Source organism: Mustela nigripes, chromosome 2, assembly GCF_022355385.1.
Source record: "Mustela nigripes isolate SB6536 chromosome 2, MUSNIG.SB6536, whole genome shotgun sequence".
NCBI classification, from domain to species: domain Eukaryota; kingdom Metazoa; phylum Chordata; class Mammalia; order Carnivora; family Mustelidae; genus Mustela; species Mustela nigripes.
This window is the reverse complement of record NC_081558.1, coordinates 98368004-98387162: the sequence shown is the minus strand read 5'-3', so window position 1 is coordinate 98387162 and position 19159 is coordinate 98368004. Positions and strand designations below refer to the sequence as shown.

The following is a 19159-nucleotide window of genomic DNA, read 5'->3' as shown; positions in this document are numbered from 1 at the left end:
GAGGCAGGGCAAAGATGGTCGATCTCCTTTAATAACTTGGAACACTGAAAAAAATAAAATAAAAATAAAAATAAAATTAAGATGTTAAAAAAAGAAACCATTTCAATCTTTTCCAACTTAAAAAACAACAACAACAACAAATGGGAGGGCTGAGGTATAGTGCTTTGGAGAGCTTTGTCTGAGGCAGGACTTAAGGGCGGGCATCCAAGGGCTCTTCCAGCTCCCTTCACGGCCCCTCGGCAGGAGGATGAGAAGCCGTCCTCTGGGATTCCACACAGCTAGTCAAGGGGGGCAAGATGGAAACTGGAGCGGAAAAATAAATGCAAGAGTCTGAGGCTGGCATGGGATTTGGGGGGGGGGAGGGGGGGGGGGGGGTGGCAAAGTCGGGGAGGCTGGGGTGGTTTAGAAGTGCGGAATTCCCAGCTGTGGGCTGGCTCCCGTCTGGGGGAGGAGAATCTGCAGCTGTCTCCTCCGTGCTGTCTTGTTTGAGCTGGGATCCAAGGCTTTGAAGGCTTAAGTGGATTAAAGTAAATTAGCAGTGTCTTTAAGCCTACAAAACACGCGTACACTCTCAGACTTCTGATGGCTCCGAGTTCTGGTACCCGTCACGGAAGGGAAGGACCAAGTAGGGGACAGAGAAGGTGGGATTCTGAGGGCTGTCCTCTTGTTGGATGCCCTGTGACAGCTCCTGATGGACCATTTCCTCTCAGGGGGCCTTGCTGGGGGACATAGTTGGCCTGACTAATTCTGGCAGCAGGGACAGTGGAAGGAGAGCATGGGAATTCCTGCCCACCCCCCCCAACCCCCACCAGGCTGGTCTATACCTGTACTGGAGCCAACTGGGGAGGGAGTGGTAGAAGATGTGTTCCTCGAGTGCCTGGCTTCCTTGTCACCCTTTTTTTTTTCCTTGACACCATTTTTAATCTGCAGGTGTATATCACTTGAATGAAACTAACTTTCCGCCTACCCTCTTTCTGAATGGAGAAATGAGGCTCCAGCTGACGTAGAGTAACTAAGAAATCCCCTTCCCCCCAGCAAGCAGAGATGGTCCATCATCTAGACTGACAGCCCAGGAGAGAAGCATCATGTCTGCTTCTCCCCGCCCACCCCCACCCCCCCACCCCCCCACCCCCCCCCCCCCCCCACCCCGCTTCCCCCAGCCTTCCTGGCCTGCCCTCCACCCACTCAGTTCTCTACTCTGACGACTTTGTTTTCCATTCACCAAATTTTTTATTGAGCCTTACTTGACACCAGGGGCAGAGCTCTGGGTGCTGTGGGACATCAGGGGAGTGAGAGTCCCCTTTGGGTACTAGAATACCTCTTGTTCCTTACAGGTCACTCCCTTTGGTTCCCTAGAGCTATTGGTCCTGGACCAGGACTGGATCTTTCATCTCCTCACATCTTTTAGTACCGCTGAGCACACACAAGGGACTCAACTCATGTTGGGTGACTGACTGTTCTGGGTGATGCCATGTTCCAGAGAAGTTGCCACACAACCAAGCCCAGTGCCAACCCCCAGCTCCCAGGATCCCCTCAGATGTTACATTTTATTTCTGACTGATCAGTAGGCTTCCAGCCCTGTAGCTGTGAGTTCCCTTCTCCCCGACACCTGGCTGATCTGTGAGTAACCCCTAAATGCCCTAGAGGAACTGCCAGTTGCAGAACCTGACAGGCATTTTTCCATTTCGTAAGGTTAAATTTTCTCCTACGGATTTCTTTTAAGGGGGGCCCACCTGTGTTTGTCTTTGGCCTGCACATCCTTCCTTCTGCCAGAGCATGGAATTTCTAGGAGGCAGGGAGAAGCCAGTATGGAGTTAACACTGACAGTGGTTAATCCACAAAGTGGGTAATTGAATTGACTATAATTAAAATCACAGGCGCGTCATGGAGAATGTCATTTTTCTCTTAAAGTCACCGTCCAAAGCCTTCTCTGCACACGGAGCTCAGAACGTGCTTGGTGTTTTAAAGACAGCCTTCCCTCTGGTCCTGTTTGCCTGTTTAATAAGAGGAAGCTGGCTCCCTTCCTGAGACAGCTCCCCCAGGATCATCGTGCTGCACCCGCTGCATATCTCTCCCCTCGCCTCTTTCCCCTTGCCCTTGTCAGGGGGTCCCTCTGGGGCCGGGGGAGAGGGACAGAAACTGGAAGGGGCTGCCACACTCCACTCCTATCGCTGCCCCTTCCTCCCGTTGCCAGCCACCCCCCTCCTGCTCTGTATTGTCTTCCCCTCCCCGCCCCCCACCCCAGGAAAGGACCTGAGTGGAGACCAGGCTGAGAAGTCCCCAGACAGAGTTCTTCTGGCTTGCTGCACACCAATCACACTACCTCCTCCCCTGTTCAGCTGCCCACACCTGGAAGATCCCCATCGGAGGGGGAGAGGAGAACTGAATGAAGTGTGACCCAGTTGCTACTGTTGGGGAGCATGCAGTCTGATGGGGACAGGCAAGCCCCTCGTATTCCACCCCTGCACACACAGAAAACAGACTTGAGCACATTTAGAGCAACAAAAACATACAGTGTGAGTAAACCAGACAAGGTAGAGAGAATATGGAACAAAATAAACTCAGGGTGGGGAGATTACAATCCAGGAAGTCTTCCTGGAAGAGGAGGACCCTTGGCTTAGTCTCTAATGTAGTATACTATCTGCCAGGATTTTTGAGAGTGGCCCTGAGTTCTACTCAAAACCCAGCCCACCGGACTCCCAATCTACTCCTTACACCGGTATTGCTCAGATGGCGTTGCAAATTCATGACGATCCTGGCTAACCTGCAGTCACCTGCTGAGGGCTGAGGCAGACCCAAGGGGTTTGCTACATTTTGCTGCAGAGTTTCTTCCTCTTTTTTTTTTTTTTTTAATCGTGCATATCACAGTTTTCTGAAAAACATCCAGCTCACAAAACCTCGAGTTCTCCAGGGAGCGATTAAGTGTTTGCCTATCGTGCAGAAATGAAGGGCTGCTTTTACTCTGTAGTGGAGGATAATGAGCAATGATTTATTTCCCCTGGATTACACACACACACACACACACACACACACACACACACACACACACTCCTCTGGACCTTCTGTGAGCCAGTTGCTAATGCACTGCGGGGAGACAGCACAGGGTCTCACATTTCCCCCCTCATCTTCATCCCCACTGACATAAAAGTTCTCTGCCCCATGGCTTGCTCATTGTTGGCCAGGTCCCTCCCCCCACCCCATGAGGCCAGGGCTGAGGGAAGCTGTTAAGGGGCTGTGGACCTGGATAGGAGAAGGGGCTCTCCAGTGGGAGGGTAATATGGAAGAGCTAGGCACTGTGCCCCAGGCACTGTGCCCCTCCTCAGACGACTGCCCATCCATCCATAGGGCTATGAAGTCTCTGCCCAACCCCCAATCCCCTGGTGGGCTTTGGCCTTCCTTGGAGACAGGACTCAAGACTGACCACACATGTCCCTGTTATTCCCACTTCCGTGGAGTCTTGTCCGAAAACTCGATTCTTCGTATACAGAAGGGAGTGAATTACTCATGCATTCACTAGACTCCTTTCAGGCGCTGGGCAGAGCCTACAGATCTAAGAAGCAAGATCCTCCCTACCTCCCAGAGAAAACAACGGGACTAGACCCCAACAAGATGGGGGTTTTGATGGCAGTAAAGTAGAGACCTTACTCTGGCTTGGAGGAGTCAGGGAAGGCTTCTCGGAGGAGGTGCAATAGCGTTGGGGGTGAATAGGACCGTTCCATTGAGGAAGCACAGAGGGGCAAAGAGAGATCTGCGCAGTGTTCTAGTTTAGTGTGGCTGGGGTGGTTGTTTGAGGGGGATGTAAAAGATGAAGCATCATTCTCTCGGTGGGTCACTAAATAGTTAATGTACCTGGCATTCAAACCGGGAAGGAAGACAGTGAGTGCAGAACCCAAAGGCCTTCCCAGGAATTGCAACTTTTCCTTAGGGCAACTGGGAGCTAGTAAAGGGTTCTAAGGAGTCAACTGGCACGAGTGGAAGCCAGGCTAGAGAGGATGCTCTTGGCACCAGTCCAGGCAAGAGACCCTAGTAGCTTGGAATGGGAGTGGCGTACGGAGGGCAAGAGGGATGGATTTCTCAGAGGTGGAACAGTCGGGATTTGCGAGTGTTTTTAAGTGCTGGGGAGGGTCTAACGGGAGTCAAGGATAATTATAGTTTTCCCTTTGGATTGCTAGGGGTTAGGGGGAGCCCTTCTCCAAACTAGGGAACACAGCAGGAACAGTGATAACACCCCCACTCCCTGTCCCCCAGCTGGCTGCTCACAGAGGGGGCAGGTGGAACCGAGGTCTCGGTGGTGCCCCTGCTTCGTTGCTCCCTGACCTCATGCTGACTTTAGCTCTTCCATTCTGGGGGTGGATGCTGGTAGAGCAGTAACCAGAATGGTTGCCTCTCCCTCCACCAGATCTGAAGCCGTGGGTCTTTAACTTCACCTACCCTGGAGCCCGGGATTTCTCCCAGCTTGCCCTGGATCCCTCCAGGAACCAGCTCATCGTGGGAGCCAGGTAAGGGGGTGTAGGAGGGCTGGTGCCACCAGTGGCGGTGTGCTTAGACCTGGGTAGAGGGAATATTATTTGGGATGAGCCCACTATGGGCAGACTCTCTCTTGGGCCCAGGTTCCTTTTCTGTAACTGAATGTCTGTCTCCCACAAAAGGAAGCATTAGTTGAAGCAAGGTGTGGGGGGAGCAGAGGTGGGAGGTGACCTCTAGATCTCCAGATCTCAGCAAGCCATATTCCTTCATGGTTGGTAGTTACCAAGAGCAGAATACCTGCCGGCCACCTTCTACCCCCTGTCCCTACCCTGCTGCCAGGACCGCCCTGTCCATGTCCTCCCTGGGAGCTCCCTGCAGAAAAGGTGCCCAGGAGCCCCCTGCTGGCTGGCCGGCTGCCTGCACCTGGGATGCTGGACTTGGGCCGCGGGCGTCTCCTGTGAAGCCCTTCATTTCCCTCTGTGCTGCTCATCTTGCTGAACTGTTCCAGCTCCACGGAGGACTTGGGGACGCAGTATGGAGTAGAACAGAAGGACAGTTCTCACAAAAGCATGGACCATCGACTCTAGAAGGGAAGGGAGCTTAGAGACGTTCACTCCAGTGGGTCTCAAAGTGTGGTCCCTGGAGGGCAGGAGCAGCAGTCCCTGGGAACTCGTTAGACATGTAAATTCTTGGGCTCCACCCAAACCTGCTGAATCCAAAGTTTGGGGCTGGGGGCTCAACAATGTGTTTTAGGCAGCCCTCCAGGTGAGTTTGATGACTCTCAGGTTTGAAAGCCACTAGTCTAATCCAACTGCTCTTGATTTAAACATGAAGAGGCAAGGGGCAGGAGAGGGGGAGGGGAGCTTCCCAAGATCACATGATAAGATGACAAGAGGGTACCACACATGCAGGAGAGCAGCCACAGCATGTAGTAAATGACGCATGTCATAAGTCACCTCATCTTCACATTTGCCTCAGGCAGGGTGTTCTGTGATTATCCCCATTGTATGGACTGGCACGCTGAGGCTTGGAAGGGTTGGGCCACCCACCTGTGTTCATTCGGCTCTTTCTCACCCACTCTAGGGCTTTCCCACTCCGTGAGCCTGCCTGTGCCCTCAGAGACAGGGAAAGTCAGGCCTGGACTTGGTCCCTCGCAGCCCTCACAGCAAATCAAGTGGGTCCTCAGTTTCTTCTCCCCCTTTCTCTAGGTCACTTTCCTTCCTCCTTTTCTTCTGCTAGACATTTCCCCCATTCTTTCTGAGCCCCTGGGTCTCTGGCATTCAGGCTGGGATATTTTTCACTCATGGATACCCTGTCTTATTCCATAAGGGATTCAGGGGCCGGTCAGCCTGCAGAGATCTCTCTCTGTTCTCATCTCCCAGAAGAGCAGACTGCAAGCAATGCTGTGATGAATGATTTTTGATGGGATAATAATTAATAAAGTGATGCAATGCTTCCCCTAATTTTTTAAAGTTGTGAGCAGATGCTGGTGTTCCCTGAGAGCAGAGCCGGAGCCCATCTGTCCTTAGGCCAGGACGGAGGGGGCGGGGAAGCTCTGCAGAGCAGGGGCTAGGGAGGTCCAGCAGAGGTCTGGAGCCAAGGTCACGGGGAAGGCCTGCTCAGCCCCAGCACAGCGAGAAAGTTAAGTGGAGGCTGGGCCTGGAGCCACAGCTGGGGAAGAGAAGTCCCTAGGCTGAGGTCTCCTTCAGGTCCCCGGATTCCTACAGCAAGGCCTCCCTTCTCCTGCTGGCTCACGCCACAAACTTCTCCTCAATTCTCTTCTCAGTACAGCTGAGGTACGCCAGAAAGTTCTAAAGCAATTATTCCCAAACACTTCAGTAACCAAAAGACGAACGGCCAAAAGAAGACATTAGAAGGAAATAAAGAAAATTCTTAGGGAAAACCAAGACTTTACATCTGCTTGATATTAATAAAGCTTCTTAGCACACATCACACCATTCCCTTGTCTCACAGCACTGTGAAATGAGAAAGGCAGGTGTTTGTTTCTCCATTTCCCAGATGCAGACACTGAGGCTCCCAGAGGGCGCCCAGCAGATAGCCGAGCCAGAATTCTCCCTGCCTCTGCCGAGGGGTCTGCTTAGTGAGCCTGCTGTCACTTTTGTGTGGCACGCTGACCAGTGGTCCTGCCGCCCTCCATGTCCATGATGAGTCATTGCTCCAAAGTCCATGCAAAGCGATGTCCCCGGTGCCCACCGCTCACTTCTTTTTTGCTCTGTGGAATGTTCTAGTATCTGGATACACCACAGTGTATTGACCCGTTCACCCACTGAAAGGCCTCTTGGTTGCTTCCAAGTGTGGGCAATTGTGAATCAAGGTGTGAAAAACATCCATGTGCAGGCTTTTGTGTGGACACGTTTCCTTATTTAAGGTTTTCAAGCAGCAGGCCAATGGGATGAAAACAGTGTTTGGGGTCAATGAGGCTGTGGTGTGGGTTGGGTGGTGTGGGACAGGAATCGGGAGGGGACGGACGTGGTGATCTGGGCAAGAGGAGACACGGTGGTCCAGGGAGGTGGCCATGGGAAGGTCAGATCCAGAGTCCCTGCAGGAGGGATGGCAGGAGATGACGAGGCAGACGGGACTTGGAGGGGCCCAAGGCCCCACACTGGGAGAGAGGGCTGGCCTGTCTGAGGAGCGGAGTGCATCGGGCTGGAAGGAAGGAGATGGCTCATTAGCAGGAGGTCCATGAGGCTCCCAGTTTCACAGAAGTAGGCTCCCTGGCTGGGAAGATGGTGGTGGGGCTGCTCCCTGGGCCTGCCAGCACCACCAGGGGGCAGGAAGTCTGGGTTTTAATCCCAGCTCCTTTGCTTGATCCAACAACCTGTTTCCTTGTCTGTAAATCAAGTTTTCTCTCTCTACTCCCGGGGTTGCTGGAAAGTCAAAAGAGCCAGTGGGGGTGAAGCTATCCCTGGGGTTGGCCTACCATAGGCCCTCCGCACTCTGCACCCAGCCCCGCATGAAACAGGAGCCCAGAAGCTGCTTCCTGGGGACCTATCAGCAGAGCCAGCTTGACTTACGATTTCTGTCTCTGTTTTCACAGGAACTACCTCTTCAGACTCAGCCTTGCCAATGTTTCTCTCCTTCAGGTACATTTGCCTCCTTTTTCTTCCCTTCCCTTCCCTTCCCTTCCCTGTGATTTCCCTGGGGTTTGGGAGCTGGGGCTGGGGTAGCAGAGGGAGCAAGATTCAAAATTCAGCCCTTGGGGGCAAAAACAGGAGCCCCATGGGCATGGACTCAGACTGGCTTCCAGGTAACTGGGGGAAGGTAGCTGCAGGTGGGGACATGGCCACATAAACACGGAGACACCCCGGGGCTCCTGCATCATGGAGAGGGGCTGCTGCCGCCGGAGAGAAGGAGCACGTAGGTGGGGATGACCAGCTGGCCCTGTTTGCCTGGGAACAAGGGGTCCCAGGATGCAGGAATTATGGTGCGAAATCTGGGACATTATTGGGCAAACTGGAATGGTTGGTCCTTCGTAGTCCTACAGGAAGGTCTGAATTTTGGCCTCGAGAGAAAGGCTGTCCCTGGTTCCTTTCTTAGCTTGGCCTGAGTGATCCCATTCTAACACAGCATTTTCACTGAGCTGTGATTGATTTATTATCTGCTGCCAAGAAGGACTCCCCAAGCATAATTCCCTAAGTGCTCTGGGAGGCATTTTAATGGGACTCCTTGATCCAGAACATTTATCCCAGATTGAGAAACAGATGCCAAACCACCTCTGCAGAGGCAGAACATTCTAGAAAAAAGTCCATCTCTTCCTCAGTGAAGGAAAAGACTCAGTTCTTGTGTCTGGGAGGCTTGAGTGTTTATTTCATCAGAACTGGGGTGGGGGCGGGCAGGGGCTCTAAGACAAGCAGACTCTGACCTCTAGAGCTCACAGTGTAGCCGAGACAAGATGATAAGTGCCACCTCGGACCTTATTATGGAACGGTTATAGGAGGTGGTCAAGTGCTGGGCTGTTTGGTACAGGATTTCACAGCAAAGGGCATTTGGGGAAGGGGCACCTCCTTGGTGAGCTGTTGTGACATTCTGGTCTGGTTTCTTCCAGCTGTGCCTGGGTGTCTACCCACAAGGGCCACATTGCAACTGGTTGCCAGAGGGGCGGGGAAATAGAGCAGGAAAGGTGCAACCATCAGAAGGGAAGGGCCCAGAGGACCTAGGACAAATTGAAAGGAAAATGCCATTTGTGCATTTATGGGTCCATCTATCCTTCAGTCCTTATCTTAAGCAGCCAAGCCGCCCTCCATTCATCCACCAACCCATCCAATAAACATTTATTGAGTACCTACTGAAAGCCGAGTCTGGTCTCAGGCATGGTACTAGGCATTTGAGATCCAAAGGCTCAGTCACTGGCCTCAGGAATAAGCAGGTGAGATCACAAATGATTCCCTGTCCTGGATGGGGTATCTGTAGCATGGTCCTGGGTCTGGGCTTTGGCCTTCCAGTGGCCTGCCAGCTTGGTAAACAAGTGCCCGTCCAGAACTTAGTCACCAATTGACAGCCACAGAAAATGAAGCCAAGATGCTAAGCCCAGCAGGTCAGGGCCTGGGGAAAGTTGGTGCTGAGGTGGTTTGAAGTGGGTGGAAGGAAGTGGATCCCGGGGCCCTGCCCTGAGCTCAGGTAGTTGGCTTTTTGTTAGGTCCCCAAGGTCTGCAAATGAAGGTCTTCTAGGAGCAGTACTAGAGCAGTAAAGCGGTCAAAGAGAGGAGAAACGGATGCACAGAAATAAAAACAATGCAGTGGGAAGCATGCGAGGCGGGGTGAATGCTGGGTTCAACCACGGCCCAGAGGCATGAGGAACCCATCAGGCTCCGCATGGTCTGCAAAGCTTTCTCGGAAAGCTTCCCTTGGGCTGGAGCTTGAAGGATGGGGGTTTGCCAAGCAACTGAGGGGGGTACACAGAGGTGTGAGATAGCATGGGGTGCTGAGGGGCCCAGTGCTCGGGATCATGGGGTGTGCCTGGGAGAGGGGTGGCAAGTGAGGCCTGGGGAAAGAGAGGGGCCACACTGGAGGGTCTTCACTGCTGAGCTGAGGAGTCTATATGTTAAATTGGATGCAATGGGGCTCACCAAAGTGTTTTAAGCAGAGAAGTGGCATGACCAGTTTTGGTGTTTAGATCACTTGGCCTGGTGCAGGGAATGGATTAGTGGAAGAGCCAGTTAGGAGGCAACTGCCAGAACCCAAGTGTGTAGTGGGGAAAATGGAACTAAGGCAGTGGAATGGGGATGGAGAGAAGAGAAAGATCTTCAGGGGACAGAAACACAGGGTCACAACATCAAACGTACCCAGCACAGTCTTCCCCGTGAAGGTGACCCCTGGAGTTGGGGAAGTTAGCAGCCCCGGAGGGCTTAGCCAAAGGCTTAAGCCCCTGTGGTGCCATCTAGGTTTCTAGCTTCCAGAGCTGGGTAGCATAGATCAGGTTGGGAATGGAGCTAGCCTGGCTCGTTGCTAGTGGCTAGTGGCTAGTGGCTAGCCAGTGGCTAGAGGTTCACCCTTCACTGCCCACTAGAGTCATCAGGAGAGATTTAAAAAACACTGATGCCTGGGTGCCACCCTCAGAAATTCAGACTTGATTGGTTGAGGTACAGCTGGGCACTGGGATTTTTTTTTTTTTTAATTGCAGGTGATTCCAGTGTGCAGCCAAATTTAGTATCTTTTCTGTAGGAGCTAACCAGCTGTTTTGGCCTCCCCAGGTGTCCTTGACAGCAGATCCCAGGTCCCACACCTGATCAGATGTTAGGACTCTCTGGCTTGCTGATGAGGCCTGGCATTGGGTTCATCCTTTTCTGTGAGGACCTGGCCTCAGCCCTAGGAAGAGACCTTATGCTGGCCCCATAGGCACACTGGGGACTCACACTAGGGGCAGGGCTCAGCTTCAGCGGTGGCAAATCAGCCACAGGTGCACCAGGAATTGGTTTTACCACCTTACCAGGGAGTCTCTTTGGGGCCTGATCTCAGGAGTCCAGAGTGGATTCCCCATGACAGAACTCAGGAGAAGAATAAATACTTTTCATGCCCACATCCACCCCCCATAGTGAGTACCTTCTAGCCACAAAGTGGAGAGAGGGAGAGAAGTTGGAGTGAGCTGCGTAGCATTCCCTGGAGAGGCTGGGGGGGGGGGGAGCCCCAGCCTCCAGTCCCCTCGTCTGTCATCTGGCCTGGTGAACAAGCCCTGACTTTTGACCACAGAAGCCTGACCTCAACAAGTGCCCTTCCATTGCCCTCTCTGGGGCTTTGGGTTCCTGCTTATAAGCTTTCAGTCTGAAGCATTTGCTATCCAAAGTGGAGCAGACCACTGCCCACAGTAGAGAGGAAGGGCCCAGCAACCCCCCTCCTGCCCGGCTTCCTCTACTCCCCATATGCCCCGGGAGTCCCCATGGCTCTACCTCTCCTTGCAGCCAAATGATCACCCCACTGGCCCCAAGGTAGGATTTAACCAAACTTAAAGCTCCATGCTTTATTGATAGTTTAAATAATTAAAGAAAATCTAATCACAAACAGTTTATGCAAACCAGCGTCCATTAAAAGGACTTCTAAGTACCCGACCCCTATTAAACAATTTATGTAAATGACTATTTCTTCAGGAAAATCGAAATGCTGAGCATGCTAAAGGGAGGGGAGATGCGTGAAGCAGCACAGAAGGCGTGTGTGCGCGTGCAGGCGTGTTTGTGTGTGTGTGTGTGTGCATGTGCGCGCGCGCGCGTGTGTGTGTGTGTGTGTGTACTCATGCTTGTGGACAGGAAGGGGAAGTCAAATCGCCTCATCTGTGGAGGTTATTTATTAGTGTAACTTAAAGTGGTTTGGGGAAAGAAAAGGTGACCAGTCGTCCACAGTGACAGGGGCTACAGTGTGATGAGCTAACTTGGATTTGTCAATTTTCTGCCCTTTGCTGGAGGGGTTCCAGGGGATGAGTTGACTGGCGGCCTAATTGCAATGGATTTATGACCTTGGGCTGCCAGATGTCTCGAAAGTGCAGAAACGCAGTCTGTTCTGCACATACGTGTCAGCACGCATATGGGGCTTTGTTCGGCCTTGGCAGTGAAGCTGATTTTGAGCTCTCTTGTAGTTATCGCTACATTCTCCAGCCTCGTCTGGCAGCGATCAAGTTCTTTGAAATCTAACCTCTGCTGAATAGTGGACTTAATGCTCAGAGGATATTTTAATGTTGAGCCATTGTCACTGGTGTCCAAGGGAGGTGCTGAGTCTCTGCAAAGAGTTCTCCAGTTCCTGACCAACTCGTCCATTCTCTCCCATAGCAAAAAACCATGTAGTTACCAGAGATTAACATACTGGAATTTCTGGGACGGTCCTAGTTTAAAACTTTATGCATGGCACATTGCTTGATCATACATATCTATCTCCACGTCTTCACAAAAACCCATTAAAAGGACAGTGAAGAATTTTTAATTGTTTGGATCCACGATGACAGAGAGATGTCAATGGAGAAGAGATTAAACATATTTCAGGGAGATGGGACATGGATGGACAGTCATAACTGATTCAGCAGAGCAGAACAGTTTACAGAAGAAAATATGGCACAGAAGTAAGCTGCACCCCCTGCACCCGAAGGGTTCAGAAATTGGGTTGCTAGGTATTGTGGAATGTGAGGATGAGGTATAACGATAAGACGGGGAACTAGTTGAAATTGTCTAAATTGAGAGGTTAGAATCCAGGGTTCCTATCCCATCCCACATAGCAGTCCCATCATCCATTTTACCCCTCCCCCAACAAAGGGAGACTAAGACCCTTTCTCTAAAGAGCTAACTGGCGAGTCTCCAAAATTTAAGACTCCAAGAAGGCTAAAGACACTAATGGGGTATGCAGCTAAAACAGTGTTTCTCTCCTTTCTCTCTTTGTGCAAGTATTTATTGAAGAAACTTGGTCATTTGCCCTATAGAGTTCTCCACAGTCTGGATTTTGCTGATTGCCATGCAAGTGGTACATTGTAACACGTTCCTCTATTCTCTGTATCATCTGTAAATTGATTGCTAGATCTAAAGACTTCATTCAGTTTAGATCATTGCAAGATTGCTTACTTTGTAGATATTATTGTGTGCTTTTTTTAGGACACACAGAGTATTCTGTTTTTATCAATGTTAGCAGCCATTGATGATTGTTTCCCAGATCCATTAATTCTGCAGATGTTACAGTGTATGAGCTGGATTCTACAAAGAAAAACTTTTCATCTCCTATTTGGTTACTCAACCATAGAGTCCTATAGGAAGCGCAGGATAAATTTTGATATTCTTTATTTACCACTTTTCAAAGAATATGCTAGTGTCTGTCAATGATCAGTCTGTCAATGATGATCAGTTAATTTTATTCTTTTCTTATTATTACAAACTCAAAATGGCTTTAAACATTATTGAAGTGTTTCAGTCCATTGGAGTTATCTTTCATGACTATCCCTTCTCTGCAAGTAGGTTGCCTCTTCATTTTAGTTCCTGGGTCTTCTGACATCATGACCCTGGTTGCCTTTGGTTGCATCCTTGCTGTTTGATGTGAGGAGATGTTCCAAACTTGCCTTGTTGTACATTTCCTAACCCCAGACCTGGAATCAGCCATTACTCTAAGAGGCCAGTTCCTTTCAGTGGGAAATAGCTAGTGGATTTATTTTTAAATATTAAAAAATAGCCCCAAATCACCAGACCTATCAGGAAAGCCTCTAAAGGGAAGGAGAAAGACCAAAACAAACAAACAAATAGAATTAAGAAAGCTGTAAGAAAACAGGGACAATAAGAAAAATATAAGAAAACATTTTTTAAAATGAATTAGAAAAAATGAATTGAATCTTCTGAGATATAAAAATGTTTTGTAAAACAATAAATAAAAATATGGAAATTTAAAATGAGATTGGGGAAATAAAAGTTGAATCAAAGCAATAAAAGAGGAGGGTGAAGAAAAATCTCCCACAAATTAGAACAACAACAACAAAAATAAGTAATGAAGAACAGGAGAGAAATAACAGAAAATCAGAGGATCAACGGACAAAGGCCAACAGTTGACTGCATTAATGAACTACAAAAAAGGGAACCAAGGAAAAGGTGAGGAAGAAATTAAAGATGAAATTGCATAAGAATATCTGCCAATGTGGAGGACCAGTCTTCACATTGAAAGGGCTGAATGAGTCCCCAAAAGGGACATGCACTAAAGCACGTCAGTGTGAAATTTAGGATATTGTTATGAAAGAGAAGACCGAAAAACCTAGAGTCTAAAGAAAAAGAAAATGGTCACTACAAAAGTTGGGGAGTAAGAATTACATCAAACTTTGGGGTGCTTGGGTGGTTCAGTTGGTTAAGCATCTGACTCTTGATTTTGGCTCAAGTCATGATCTCAGGGTCGTGAGATCCACACCCACGTCTGACTCTGTGCTGAGCATGGAGCCTGCTCAAGATTGTCTCCCTCCCTCTCTGTCCCCATCTCCTCAAAAAAAAAAAAAAAAAAGAATTACATCAGACTTCTCATAGCAACACTGGAATCTAAAAGACAATGGAAGAACAAATGTCTTTAAAATTTTGAGTGAAGATTATTTCCAACCTAGAACTCTGTATCATAGCTACCGATCAAGTATGAAAATAGATGAATCAGACACGCAAGAATTTAAAAAAATTAATCTGCCATGGGGAACCTGGCTGGCTCAGCCAGAAGAGCATGGGACTCTTGATCTTGGGCTTGTGAGTTTGAGCCCCATGTTGGGTGTGGAGATTACTTAAATAAATGAATAGATTAAAATTTTTAAAAAATTGATCTACTATGTTCCTTTTCTTAGGAAGATACTGGAAATGTATTTCACCAAAATAAGCAAGTAAATCAAAAAAATGGGAAAAATGGGATTTAGCAAAAAGGAAAGGAGAGAAGGTAAGTCCCGGGATAACAACCAAATAGGAGACCCCAGGAACAACCAGGGCACACTGGGGCAGGAGGCCGGAGGCTGGGGCAGGAGGCCGGAGGCTGGGGCAGGAGGGAGAGGACAGGAATGAATGGATGATCAGAACCATTTGTATTTACATGATACAAGTGATATTGAGAGGGATTTGTAACATCTGTTGAACACTCGGGAAGAAATTAATGGTAAGTACATCGCAAAACAAGCAAATGAAGAAAACCAAGGCAATTATTCAGTTCAGGAAAATAAAAAGTTGGTCAAGAAGGAAACCTCATCAGAATAGACATGATTGCATTGACTCTCAGATGCACATTTTCACATTTTAATGAGTCTGAAATCAGGCCATGTCTTTCTGTGGCGTCTTACCATCCCCGACAGCCAGACTGTCGTCCTGATTGAGTTGTCCTCGCCTATGCAGGCGTGAACTTGGTCATTAGTCTGATAACAGCAACCCATTAACATTTCAGGCCACAAACCATTTTAGGATCATATGAGGAGGGAATATGAGTCCTGATTTTTTGGAAAACTTTCTGTGGACACCTTCTCATAAGACCAAGAAAGTACCAGCATCCCAACTTCCAGAATGGGATCCATAGCTTGGAAGAAAATTCTGGAGACCAGAGTGGAATACCCTTTAAGAATTGCTGCATCCCTGAAGCCCCAGGCAATTCAAAAACATGATCCTCGAAAACAAGCAAACAAAACAAATGAGCACCGACCACTGTAAAGTGACTCAGAAGAGGCAAACTCTGAATTCAAAGAAGGTTTAAGAATACTTAATTAATCTTGTTTCTGTTTTTCTTTTTTGTACACACAAGATTGATAGATGATAACACTTGTAAATCTAAATAAGAGTACTTTCAATAAGTTTACATTAAAATTTTAAGTAATAAAGATTTGATTGGCGATATATTTCCTTTCTTGGTATTTCATATTGCAATCAACGGTGTTTTATATTCAGCGAAATCCAGGGCACTGGTTGGTAGTAGTGAACAATTTGTATATATTCATAATAATGCAAATACCAATGTTGATTTTAATTTAAAAACAAATAACTGTTTTAACATTTTAAATACTATTATATAATTACAATGAGAGGATGGGGAAAAGAGAAATGTATGTGTGCTTTGGGGTGGGGGAGAATGGGATGGGTGATTGGGAAAAATCTTTACCTCCATAACAGGAAGTCAGAAGAGAAAGTCTGAGACTGATACATATTTCTGAGAAATTGGATTAAAAAATTAAGTTAAAAGAAATTCTATTAAAACATACACATACACAGAAATAGCTAAAAGCATTGGAAGTAGTTGTCTTTAGGAAATAGGAGGAGTTGGAGGAGGAGTGGGTTGTCGGGTTTTTTTTTTTATTAATTTTTTCATATCATTTGACTTTTTCAACTCTGTACATCATTACTTGGACATAAATAAGTTTTAAAATAAAATAAAAATTTTCAAAATGACTCAAACAAGTCTGTTCTGTGCTGTTATCATTATAAATATACATATCCTTTTCGGGCCATATGTTCTAACTTTGGGCTTGAGAAATGTATTCACTGTGAGTGAGAAGCTGCAGGATATAACAGAGAGGGCTCAGCTCTAGTGCTAACTGTCCGGGTTTGTATCTTAGGTTTGTTGCTAACTGGCTTTGTGACCTTGGGCAAACTGCTCAACCGCTCTGAGCTTCATTATCCTCGCCTATAAAATGAGCAAAAGTCTACATGTTTCACTGGCAGTGAGGATCCAAGAGGGAGGTATTGTCAAGTCCGTGGCATAGTGCCTGTCTGGGTGTTCAGCCCAGGGTAACTTGAACTGCTTTTGATGGTGCACAACTGTCCTCCCTACCCACCCAGTGGAACTCCCACCCCCTTATGAGCAAGGCCCCTTTGCCCACCAGCTCCCAGCCCCTCCTTCCCACGCAGTTTCCCACTGTCTGGAGCTTCAGGCCCAAACCTCTGCAGTGTCTGTGGGCCATTGCTCTTGTCGGGTCCCTGGGGCCCCCTGAGTTGCTTATTTATGTCCCTCTTTCCTCTCACATCAGGCTCAGCCAGGGAGCTGATGGAGGTCTGAGGATGACAATGGTTCCATTGTCCCTGTCCAGATAAACCCTATGGCTCTGAGGTCAGATGCCAGGGGTCCTTTGCCCTCCAAGGTCTGGGAGCAGAGGTCAGCCTGTGCTCCAGGCCTGGCGTGGCAGAAGGAGCCCAGTCTGCTCATAGCGCTGACGGAGGCATGACCAACTTGTCTCCCCCCACTCCCCACCTCCTGATTCCAGGCTCTGCAGGAGTCAGCCCTCCCTCTGCCCCACAAAGCAGCCGCCTGGGGAGCTGTGGGTGGACAGCAGCCTGCTGCTTCCTCTCCCAGCCCCCTTCCCCTCCCACACCCTGGCCCTGGAGCTCTGCAGGCAAGAAGGAGCTTTGTGAGAAATTAAAAGCAGGTTGGCTTTGTTGTTTTTGTTGTTTCCTGTTTGGATAGAAGGACTGCTTGCTCCAGGCTCCCTCTCCCAGGGCAGATAGGCAGTTCAAGTTTATCCATGTGACCCAGAAATCTATAAGGAGCCCCACTCCAGGGCTGGTGGCATTGCGGGGACATGGAGGGTAGCGTTCCTCCTGCCCCTGCTCTTCAGAGGCTGGGAGGGATGTGAGAGAGTAGAGACAGAATGGGTGAAGAGGAAGGGGCGGGTTCCTAGGTGGAACCGCCCTCTCCTAATGCCAAGAATACTGGGGAACATAAGTCCCTGAGCGGAAAGCCCCATCCCCAAGCACCCCATGGTGCACCCCACGACAGAGCAAGGGTCATGCTACAAGGGAAGCTGGCAGCACAGAGTCGGGGAAGGGGGAGCAATTAGGAAACAGGAAGACTGAGGTTCTGAGACAGTGGGATGAAGAGAAAAAACACACAGAGCCTCTGAATCAAGAACCTGGGTTCCAATCCCTGCTCTACCACATGGCAGCAGCAAGTCACACGGAATCAAGAGTTTCTTTACCTGTTAAGGAAAAACAAAACTAAACAAAACACTTTGCAAGATAATAGTGGGGAAATAAAATATGTCTGTCTCTAAGGTTTGCAAATCTAGCCTTTCCTCCCTCCCCGCCTCCTACCCATTTGAGGGCCATCTGGCCCATAAGGGAGGCACATTTTCCATCTCCCACTCTGGGTCTGGGGTGGTCCTAAAGGTCCTCCTTGGCCACTTCCAGCTCCCCGGCTGGCCTGGGGGAGGAAAAAAGGGGAGGTCCTAGGACAGAGCTGCCTGGGGATGGTTCAACATGGAGACATTGTTACTGCAGACCTCCCTGACCCAAGTGGGGGCATTGTTGGACTGAGGGGACGACCTCCTTAAGGTCTCTGTGTAAGGAGATCTGGCAGCCCTCTGAGTTCACATGGATGCAGTGAGGGGGACACTTACCCCACTGGCTGTCATTGACCCTTTCCCAACTCTGGTCCTCTCCCAACCCTGCCTGCTGCCTGCCACGACGGTGAGCAGCACAGCCGTGTGATGTCTGTGTGCTCCTCCCACAGGCCACAGAGTGGGCCTCCAACGAGGACACGCGCCGCTCCTGCCAAAGCAAAGGGAAGACCGAGGTAAGTGGCTCTGGGGGTCCAGGGGACTGACTTAGAGCTGGCGGGAGGCTTGACAGAGGGGCACCATGTGGGGACAGGGGCCGCCTGCAGAGAGGCCCAGCCTGGAGGAGTGTGTGTGTGTGTGTGTGGGGGGTGTTCTGGGGGCAGTTAAAGAGGCAGCACTGAGCATGGGAGCAGGCACTGGTGGAGCGGGCTGACCTGGGGGCAGAGGTGTGAGAGGAGAGGAGGTCCACAGAGGCAACCTGAACTTCGGAGCAGGGTGCATCAGGGGCAGAGGGGAGTGTTCTCAGATGTCTGTGGTGCAGTGGCGTGAAGGAAGGACAGCTAGGCCCACACGGGGTGCACGGGTCCCTCTCTTACTTCTCTATCCCGGTTGCTTTAGGAGGAGTGTCAGAACTACCTGCGAGTCCTGATTGTCACTGGCCGGAAAGTGTTCATGTGCGGGACCAATGCCTTTTCCCCCGTGTGCTCCAGCAGACAGGTGGGGCCCCCTCGGGGTAAGGCAGACTCAAGAGGTCACGGAGGGGTGCCTGGGTGGCTCAGTCATTTGGCTCGGGATCGTGGTCCTGAGCTCATGGGCTTAAGCCCTGCTTCAGGCTCCCTGCTGAGCAGGGAGCCTGCTTCTCCCTTTTCTTCTGCCTGCCACTCCCCCCTGCTTATGCTTGCGCGCGTGCTCTCTCTCTCTCTGTCAAATAAATGAATTAAATATTTAAAAAATAAAAACAGTAAAGGGCATGGAGAGAATCTCTCACCCAGACACCACAAAGAGTGAGGTTGCCAAATTTAGTAAGAACAAAAAACCCCAAAACAAAAAAAGAATGCCCACTTAAATTTAATTTCAGATAAACAGCAAATTATATTTTAGCTTAAGTATATCCCATGAAAACTTTGGGACATACTTATGCTAAACAGTAATTCATCAAAATTCCAGTTTAACTGGGTCTACTCTATTTTGTCAGTCAACCTCACCGTGGAGGGTCCTGACTTGGGGGTGGGGCAGGGAACAGAGGCCGAAGGAGCTCCTGGCACAAGCTCCTCCCTCCACGATGGCGGCTCTCTCAGAGGGACGATGGTGGTGGTGGGGAGTAAGGAAGAGGTTGGAGACAGGGAGACCAGGGGCCCAGGAAGAAGCAAAGTCTGGGGCTCGGTGGGGAGGGGAGAACATGCAGCCCCTGGGTCTCAGGGAAAAGTGCCCCTATCTCCCCATCAT

General features: G+C 49.6%; 1 protein-coding gene across 5 annotated transcripts in view; it reads left to right on the top strand.

Moving 5' to 3' along the window:
- Window positions 1–19159, top strand: part of SEMA5B (semaphorin 5B) — a 114390-nt gene that overhangs the window by 76936 nt on the left and 18295 nt on the right. For all 5 annotated transcript variants that reach the window (XM_059391076.1, XM_059391072.1, XM_059391074.1 and 2 more), the window contains exons 3-6: window positions 4400–4499; window positions 7526–7571; window positions 17887–17949; window positions 18332–18430. In XM_059391076.1, the coding sequence (XP_059247059.1) occupies window positions 4400–4499; window positions 7526–7571; window positions 17887–17949; window positions 18332–18430 (308 nt within the window). The remainder of the gene's footprint in view (window positions 1–4399; window positions 4500–7525; window positions 7572–17886; window positions 17950–18331; window positions 18431–19159) is intronic.